Source organism: Micromys minutus (assembly GCF_963924665.1).
Source record: "Micromys minutus genome assembly, chromosome: 12".
NCBI lineage: Eukaryota > Metazoa > Chordata > Mammalia > Rodentia > Muridae > Micromys > Micromys minutus.
In genome coordinates, this window is record NC_137981.1 from 12,179,835 (window position 1) to 12,190,186 (window position 10,352).

Genomic DNA, 10,352 nt, shown 5'->3' on the forward strand with positions numbered 1-10,352 from the left:
CGCCTGTATACCTCAACATGGGGATGAAAGCCTGTATCTATCAGTGTCAAAATCTGGATCAGGTGTGTTCTCCATATCTGCAATGTCTTCCTGCCAATACAGTCCAATTCACAGTTTTCATGTTTACCACAGGATTGAAGGACAGAACTACCACAATTGAAACTAAACTTCTTGATAGTTCCTTGTCACAGGATGGAAATGTAGCTTGTGTGGTCCACCTGAGGTTCATCATGCAATTTATTCCACTTATTGATCTGTTTAGGTTTTTAGACAAAGGACTTACTCTCCACATGTCCCTTCTTGGTGTCCCCATTCTACTGGATCTGACACCTTTGTATTTTTCCTTACTCAGCTACCTTCTTTTGAATGAAATAAATATTCAGAGGAACATACAGTTGAGATCACATACTGTCTAGTGTAGAGTGTTGTATGATTTCCTGTACTAATGCAAAGAATGCAAACTTTAGCCTCGGGCAATTCTTCCAACATTGTGCAAAATAAACATATTCCTTTTCAAACAATTACAAAAATGATCTCAAGAGATACACGAATATCCTACCACTCTCCAGACTTTTGGACCATACCCCACAAAGTTCAAATTTCCCTCAGCACCACTGTCTTCCATGCTCTTACTAGAATGGGCCAGTAAGCACTTGTAAACCTTCCTAATCTTTCCTAACCCAATGTTTCAAAGCCTAAAGGCCTTCAAATAGGAACATGGTCAGCCTTTCACAGCAACTTGGAACCAATCTCTATCTAAGGTAGGGGTTGTACTTCTGTGAGGAGACACTCTGACTAAGACAACCAGAATAAAGGGTAGCATTTAATTGGGGCTGACTTAGGGCTATTCCATGATTATCAAGGTGGAAATCAGAGTACCATAGAGTCAGACACGGTTCTGAAGAAGGAGCTGAGTATTCTACACCTTCATCCCATAAAAGAAGAAAGGAACAGTGTGGAACGGATGGTATGTTTTGATTGTATAGGAGCTCAAAGCCCAACCTTCCTCCCAGTGACACCTTTCTGAAAATGGCCACATATTCTCCAAGGAGGCTACAGCTCTGAATACTGCCATTCCCTCTGAGCCAAGCATGCACATAGGAGTCTGTTGGAGCATTCACCATTCAATCCACCACAGTCACTGTATAACATTGACATTCATGTTGTCCTGCAGTTTCTCTAATGAAAGAAAAAGCAGTAGCAGTGCCTTCCATCTTATCTGCAGGAAGAGTGGTTTCTAACCTCCTTATTCTAGAACCTTTAATAAAGGTCCAGGTTTCTGTAACCCCAACCATAATGCTATTTTCCTTGGTATACTAGAAGTGTTTCTAATATTTAAACACCTTAATGCCAATATGTGATGATTTTGATGTCATTGGGAGACTCCTGTGGAAGCTTCATTAACTACAAACAGATCCCAGGCAAAAATGACAATGACTGCTCTAACTACTAACCAGGGGATGAACTTCTCAGTGTGGATGATACCAAACAGGAAATAGAGAAGTACCTTCTTTTGTGGCTTCATATAAACTTATAGCACCAGTTCTCTTCCATACAAGAGTCTGATTTTTCCACCTCTACAGTAGGGGAAAGGTATATTTTCCAACCTGAGAGTACTATAAGAAAGCAGGAACATCCTGCCTCACAAAATTCCGCAGAAGGGAATATAAATATTTGAGACATTAGATAATGGTAGATGTGGTAAAGTTGAAGGCAGTCAGAATGTCAACTTTACTGAAAATAACAGCACCTCATGTCATGATTGGTTTTCAAAATAAACAAAAACAGGATCCTAATTAATCCTAAAGTCCATGGCAATTTCAATGGCACAGTCAATGCTGAGGAAAAGCAGGCTCATCATATACAAAAAGGTCATTACCATGTTCGAGGACCATTTTCCCACTATTATCAAATGGGGTGTTGCTGGTACTGAGTATGTAGTGCAATCTACTGGCATCTTCAACAAAAGTGAGAAGGCCAGAGACCCTTTAATGATAAGGACAAAAACAACATTATCTCTGCAGCTTGGCACATGCTGCCATGTTTATAATGGGTATGAACCAGGAGAAATAGGACAACTCCCTCAAGAGTGTCAGCACTGTATCCTGCACCACCAACTGCTTAGCTCCCACGGAAAACATCCCCCTCCCATTACAACTTTAGCATTATGGAAGGGATCATGACCACACTCCATGCCATCACTGCCACACAGAACACTGAGGATGTCCCTTCTAGAAAGCTGTAGCATGTGAGCCCTGGGCAGACTTGATGATCATCCTTGGATCCACTGGTGTTGCCAGAGCTTTGGGCAAGTTCATCATGCAGATCAGTGCCATGGCCTTCTGTATTACTATCCCCAATGTTTCCATTAAGGATCTGACAAGGGGCCCTGAGAAATCTGCCAAGTATGATGACTTGAAAAGGCTAGTATACCATGCATCTGAGAGCCAACTAAAGGGCATGCTGGACTATTCTGGGAAGCAGGTAGAATCCTATGACTTCAAGGGAAACTCTTAATCCTCTACTTTTGATGCTGGACTGACATTGCTCCCACGGACAACATTGTAAAGTTTTGTTTCTTGTAAGACAAATAATACAGCTACAGCACCTGGCTGGTTGACCTCCTGGCCTACATAACAAATGAAATCTTAAGAATCCCAAAAACAACCACCACAGAAAAACATCCCAGTCTCAAAACATAAGAGGTGGGCACTATGACATGTTCCCTACTCTCTTGAATACCAAGAATACAGTTTGATGCACACAAATTGGTTTTCCTTCCTATCCTCTCAATTGATACTACATCCCCCACCCATACACAACTCATTTGTGTACACGTTTAACTGGTGTTCTGAAGAATTGGAGTCTGACAAACAATGACCTGCAGTTCTTAGCAAGACAACCAAAAATAAAAGACCTACTGAGCTGAAGTGGCAAAGAAGAGGTTCCCCTTGAAGAGGAGGAGCCTCAGTGTCAGGAATCTGGAGAACACAGAGGGTGCACAGGAGGTACTAGTCCCACAGAAAAGCAACCTCCATCATTAAGTATGTCATAGCCTGTGCCTTTACACTTATCGCCTCCACTAAAGTGACAAGAATAGAACATAAGAAGAGAGTTACAACATGGAAATTTATTAAATTTCAAGTTTTCCTCTCCAATGACATAGAGAAATTGAGTGACAATATACATAACAGTATACATAACTCTGAAGTATTTAGAGAGGTAAAGGTCTCCACGTGTATTCACTGAGTGATTGTGATGTTATCACCAAGTGACTTCCATATCCGGACCATTCCTTTCTCCAGGTACAGAGGCAAGAGTACATATTAAACTGTCTCTGGATAGCTGGCATTCCACCATCCCAACTGGGAACCAGAGCATCCTGACTGAGCATCATCAGTGATGGGTTCCCCCGAAGCTGTCCAGCAGAGGCTGACACATAAGAATCCAAAGGCTGGTCTCCTGAAGAGGGCATCCCCATTGGAGGTTGAGGGTACACAGAAACCTGGGGGTTACCACACCACTCAAAGGGAACACCTAGAAGAGAAGAAACAGAGAGAGAGCATAAATAAGGCACCCTCACACTTCCTGAGTCACTATAAGTAATTGCCTGAACTCTAGGTCACAGTCACCAGGTGAACACGTCCAAATTCCTCTGCCTTGTGCTGACAGAGGGAGTCATTCACACAGAGCTGCTGTTGTGTGAAGTAAACTCCTAAGGGGCTAAAGACTTTCCTCAAATGTGTACTCTGCTCTGTACCCAACTGATACTATACTCTAAGACCCCAAGAGCCCTGTCTACACAAGAACTCACCTGGTACTTGGCTTTTGTAGCCCAAGATCTTGTATAGGTCCCATTTATAAGGAGAATACAAGGGCTCAACCCTTGGCCTCTCATTACAAATTCTACTATGCAAGTCCATCATAGACAGCATCAGTTGACGGCAGCTATGCCAGGTCTTCCTCACACCCCGTTTATAGAGGCGCCTGGACAGGAACTCGGCTTTCCTTCGGAGCTTCTTGCCTGGGTGCCCGATTTTATATTCAACCACTTCCCACTCTTGCAGGAAGATCCAGATTTCACGCTCAACCCATGGGCTATCAGAAGGACCTGCAAGGGACAAGGGTGTGATGAGTATATCACGGTCACACACAAGAACTTGTCAATAACTTTTCTCAGGGACACTTGCTGGACATTTATTGGCCAACAATGGCTTCCTTCAGTCATCACATGCTTATGAACATTGTCTTGCCAGCCCTGTTACAGCACCTACCTGGCTTCTAAAGGCAGGAAGTACACTCACTGGGAAAGCATAGGTGTCAGCAGTTTGGGTAAGAAGACTCAGAATACAACAGGGTCCACAGCATTAGTGCTACCAGGGAGTGTTGAACAGGCATACACTCATGACCACCTCTACCACAGGGAGACACTCAGAGCCTTTGGCTCCTCTGGGAGAAGAGCAGACATTACTTAACACTGAGTGCCAGTGTAACCTTGCCACAGATGTGCACATCTGGGCTCTTGCCTCAACTCCCAGTCACAGAACCAAGAAACATTATAGCAGAGCTCTGGATTGAGCAAAGATCTGACTCAGAATACCTGAAAAACTTGGATCTTCTTGGCTCGGCCCACGAGTCCTATCAGGTTCTTGGGTGTTTCTCACAATTTGCACTTGGGTTGCCTCTCTCTGTGTATAAATGAATGAATTAAATATTAATACACGTGTCATGCTCCAGGAATGCCTGTCTCTATCTGTGAATTACTCAGGAAGCAACCTCCTGTGGCATTAGCTAAGCAGTGGGCTCTTACTTCTCCATCCACCCGTACTGACCCATTCACACCTAAAGCCTAACTTGGCTGAGAAGTTAAAACAAGGGTGGATCGAGAAGGGGCCCTATAATATCACAGAACATGAATGTCTGCTGGTGGGCCATAATGCCATTTTCTCCAAAGATGGATGGAGGTTCTTAGAAGTTCAGCATCATTCTTGGCTACATAGATGGCTATGGGCTAGGCTTGATTAACTAAGAGAAAGAGTCAAGAAACTACAATCATGAAACCCAGGACAAAAGAATTCTCCTTGTACTTCTGCAAATCACAGGCTTTCTTCAAATTCAAATTAGTTAATAATGTTTAGCCATATGTTGAGACACCCATATGCCCACTAGTCTACAAAAGTAATCAGTGGATTCTTCCCAACCCCCAACTCACCTGCATTTTCTCTACTGAGCTTCCTTTGCTGAACACGGTAAGGAAACTCGGATCAGCTGTGTCCTGTGTTCACAATGGTCTGGAGGCTGTAGAGAGTTCAGCTCACTTCCATGGACTTCTGAAAGTCTGAGAATCTTGTGGAAATGTGCTCTTTATAAAGCTCTTCATTTTGGTTTAATCTGCCACTCCCTTCCTGTAAATTGAGGGTGGGTCAGCAACTGCTAATCTAGAACATCTAATCCCACATCACACTCCTAGAATAGATCCTGGATCAAGATCAGAATCTCCATGTCTACATAGTCAGATTCCACATCCTCCATTGACAACTATGCAAGAAATTAACAAGAAGGCCAATTAATTTATTATATTGCATTGAGTTTATTAAGATAAATCTGGGCATTCTCCTCAACTGTGTTCCTGGTTTTGTTAGAGTATCTGGGTGACTGGTTTCCTCTGGATATTGGGGGAAATTTACGGGACCAGCCCCACAGTTCTGCTCAGTCCTGCATAATCTTCAGCTCACTAAGATTAAAACCAAACTCAAGATTACAGTACAAAGCCCTGTGTGCCTGTGGCTCCAGTTGTGATCTTGAGACTAGAACTCTGGCTCATAGATTAACCCATTTACTAAATATGTCCATTTCTAGTAAATTTCATCAACAACTGAGATGAACAGAATTATGTTTTAAGCTGTTATTTGGAATTTAGGGTCATTTCTTTAAACTGCACCTAAGCCATATTCCTAGGGAATGTAAAGCCAGGAAAAATCTTCACCAAGGAACACAAAATGAAAAACAAGGTAGCAGGAAGGAAAGAGGGGATGAGGAAGGAGGTATGGCCTGTAGAAAATAAAAACAGGAATTCTAGGATGTAAGACTTACTGTGGTGGAGGCCACACCTGAAATATTATTTCAGGCCCCGACCATGACCCTGCTGTTCCTCAACTCATCCCATGAACCTAAAAGCCAGAAGGCCTGTGTCCTGAAGCCTTCTCTTTTCTCCAGAAGTTTACAATTCCTTACCTCAGCAGAAAAATCTTCAGCCTGTGTGTCATGAGTCCTTGATGTCTAGAATGGCACAGTCACAGGAGTCACCTGGGACCACAAGGTCAGAGAGATGGACAGAAAATTTAGAACAATACAAAAATGACAGTTATGTGTATTTTGTAAAAAAAAAAAAAATAGCTTTATGGCTGGGGTTCCCTACTCCATGAGGAACTGTATAAACGTTTGACCGATTAGGAAGGTTAGAATCTGGGTTCCTCGATATAGAATCAAATGTGCTGTTACTGTGTTTATAGTAATGCAAAAGGATGAGGGACCAAGAAGAGAGAGGACTGCCTGGATCGGGAACCCTTGTGATTGTCCAGGCCTGCACAACGAGCATATCTTTGGCCATGTTACTCCACATGTGCCAGTCATTAATGAAGAAAAGACCTGGAGTCTGAGCAGGGTTGTACTCATCACATACACTCTCTAATTTCAGAGGTTTTTCATCGTAACAATAAGACAACCATAGGTGCTTCTTAGCAACAACCAGACTAAAGGTCTTTAAGAATGGTTCTGTCTAGCTATCCTAAGTAGCTTGAGTCTAACTGAGCCTGTAGGTTGTACTGTCTCTACATTCATATGAACTCACTGTGATTTTTGTTTATGTTTTATTTTGTTTTTTAAGCTATACCTGAGAAATGTACCAGGAGGCAGAAGGCTCGGCCCCAAATTCTGCACTACAGCAGAGTCTGATGAATATTAGGGTGTGCATTTGTTATCCATTCCCTCTGACTAAGATCTGTGTTTGTTTCATATGTGGATTACTCCTGGACCCCAGCAGTAATTACCTTTGGAGGGTAGGGAAATCTGCATTCTCTTTATTTCAAGTTTCATGCAAATAATTGAGACAAGGGATCTAAGTATCCACCACATTCAGAAAACCAAGGATTAGCATCAACTTCTACCCTGCCTTTCTAGATCTCTGAACTGCTTGTGTCATCCATATTCAACCCATTATAGAGTTGATAGAACTCAGCAGACATAAAATTTACTAAGATATTTCATTGTGAATTTTCAGCACCACGATAGAGAAACAGGAATGAAAGTAATGGGTGTGAAGCTTTGGTGTATCCTTTACTTCTCTTGTTCCTTTAGAGACAGGTTTGGGATTCCCTTGGGCTGAGCTGCCAAAGGATGACCTTGAACACCTGCTGTGCTGAAACTGGTTGGTGATCTTTGCCTATCAACAAGCCCAGCAGCTGAACAAAGTTAAATAGCAATGAGTTAGAAGTGAGGCCTACTGTTACTCAGGAAATTGAGCATAGTATTACCTGAAAACTGAGATTTTCCTCTTCTGGGCATATACCAGTCACAAACGAAATTTAAAATTTTATAGTTGTTGAGACTGTTTTAGACTATTCAAACTTTAGGAGTAAGACTAAATATTTTAAGGTTGTTCTATGGCTAGGTATGTCCCCCCACAGTATCATATGCTTGAACAAAGGTCCAAGGAGAGAATTTTGGTAGTACACATACGTTTAGCTCATAAACTGACAGTATTGAGAGGTGGTCTTGTTGAAATTCGTGTGGCCTTGTTAGAGGGACTGTGTCACTGCTAGGATGGGTTTTGACACAGTACTATTAGCTACCTGTGAATAGCCTGCTCCTCACTCCCTTTGGATAGAAATGCAGAACATTCAGCTAGTGCAAACCATGAGAATAGATGATGCTAGAGTCCCTACCTTGATTGTAATAGACCAAAACTCTGGACAGATAAGCCAGCCCCAATTAATTGTTGTCATTTATAAGACTTATTGACCATGGGGTCTCTACACAGCAATGGAAACCCTAACCTAGACAAGAGCTTTAGTGCATTTCGTCAGACTAGAGAGCAGGGCAATTAAAGCAGTGATGTTCGTGGCTGGAGGAGGAGCTGCAAGGTCTACAACTTTATCCCCAGGAAGCACAGGACTGTGGCCAACTGGACATAGCTTGAGCATGTCAGCAGTGACAAACTTCCTCCAGTATCACAACATGTTTTCCCATTTAAAATAACCTCGTAGGAAAGCAACTTCCTCGAGTCCACTGACTCAAGAACATGAGAGTCTGCGGTCTATTCCTCTTCCAACCATCATATTCTAATCCATGCCCAAGAGGGTAGTAGACACATGTTATGCAGAAATGCACACAGTCCAACCTCAAATGTCCTCCTGCTCTAGAACAGTCTTTATTTTAATTAAAAGTACATGGTCCATATAAGACACTGCATTTTCATTACAATGAAATTATTTCTGTTGAATAAAAATCAAAAAGCAAAATGTACTAGCAGAATATAATCCACCATTTCATGACACAGAATTTCCAAAACTATTCCAGTAGGAGGGAGAGAGCATAGAGGAGAAATACCGAACCACAGCAACAACCGAATCCATTGGGGCCAACACCAAAGTCTGCATCTCCAGGTCTGCTGAAAAAAGAAAAGGAAAAAAAAAAACTGCTCAGATGTCAACCTCCTACAGGCTGCAGCACACTTCTCTCTGGGACTGGTTCAGCCCCCTGTTGTAAGCTTTCCTTGGCAGTGAACCCAAGGCTCTGCAATCTCTAACATCCTGGTGTCTGCAACACAACTCAAGCTCTGTCTTCATAGCTTCACCCAGCATCTTTTCTCTAAGTTCATGCAGCTGACCACAGATAGTGCCTTTAGGTGCAGAGGGGGATTCTACAGCCCCTTCTTCCTTTCCTGACTCTAAATACAGATCCCAACCTCTGAGGCTGTCATGTTCTGCTGCCTTTTGGTACTAGAACCACGGTGCTCTTTTTCAATGATTTTTCAACAGCTTTCTTATTACCATGGTTCCTTCACAGCCTAAGCTTTACACTCCAGGAATTTCACCTGGCTGGTTTGGACTGAGAGCTTGGCTTGCCTCTGTCTCCTGAGTGAAAGGATTTGTGTAATCAGGGTTCTCTAGACTGACAGAACCTTTGAAATGCTGTATATAGTACAGGAACTAACGGGAATGACTTACAGCTGCTGTCAAATCAAGTCAACTGTGGGAAACTGTGATTGCCATGATCCTAGATGGCCTGGCAAGTAAATTCAGCAAGTAAAGAAGAAGGAATCCTTACTTCCTTTTCAAATTGTTTTTTTTTAAAGATTTATTTATTTTATGTATGAGTACACTGTCACTCTTAAGACACACCAGAAGAAGGCGTCAGATCCCATTACAGATGGGTGTGAGCCACCATGTGGTTGCTGGGAATTGAACTCTGGACCTCTGGAAGAGCAGTCAGTGCTCTTAACCACTGATCCATCTCTCCCGCCCTCAAATTGTTTTATATTGTCATCCACTAGAATTTATGGCCCAGATTAAAGCTGTATGCTGCCACATTTGGAAACAAACTTGTTGCTCTTTGAACTGACTCTGTCCCAGACTGACTTCCTTGTAGGCAGCGAACTAATTGCCTCTCTGCCCTGGGATTACAGGTGTACACTTTACATGATCTTAAGAATCCCGAAGCCAGGAGCAACGTGAAGAAGCAGCGAGGACTACCCCCGGACGGACCAAGCCCGCGCGCCGCTGTATACTCGTGTTCAGCGCCAAAGTCCCCTGCCGCCGCCATGCCCAAAAGCAAGGCTGAAGGGGATGCTAAAGGAGACAAAGCCAAGGTGCAGGACGAGCCACAGAGAAGATCTGCAAGGTTGTCTGCCAAACCTGCTCCTCCAAAGCCTGAGCCCAAACCTAAAAAGGCCCCAGCAAAGAAGGGAGAGAAGGTACCCAAGGGGAAGAAGGGGAAAGCCGATGCCGGGAAGGATGCAAATAATCCTGCAGAAAATGGAGATGCCAAAACAGACCAGGCACAAAAAGCTGAATGTGCTGGAGATGCCAAGTGACGTGTGTGCATTTTTGATAACTGTGTACTTCTGGTGACTGTACAGTTTGAAATACTATTTTTTATCAAGTTTTATAAAAAATGCAGAATTTTGTTTTACTTTTTTTTTAACTATATTGTTAGCACACAGAAAACTTCATTGTGGGAGGGGGGAGGATCATGTGTCACTAACATTTTAAAATATCACTGAAGCTGGATTGAGGACAGAAAAACCTCTTTCCTTGATAATTTTGAGAGGCTCCTGATCCTGCATAGGTGGA

The 10,352-nt window shown here is 42.8% G+C and overlaps 1 protein-coding gene across 1 annotated transcript; it reads left to right on the forward strand.

Moving 5' to 3' along the window:
• Positions 1–9,820: 9,820 nt before the first annotated feature.
• Positions 9,821–10,093, forward strand: LOC308427974 (non-histone chromosomal protein HMG-17-like; the record flags this gene model as incomplete). The annotated part of the gene is made up of 1 exon (XM_080926309.1): positions 9,821–10,093. One exon carries the CDS (start codon positions 9,821–9,823, stop codon positions 10,091–10,093), a length of 273 nt encoding a protein of 90 aa, XP_080782435.1.
• Positions 10,094–10,352: the final 259 nt, after the last annotated feature.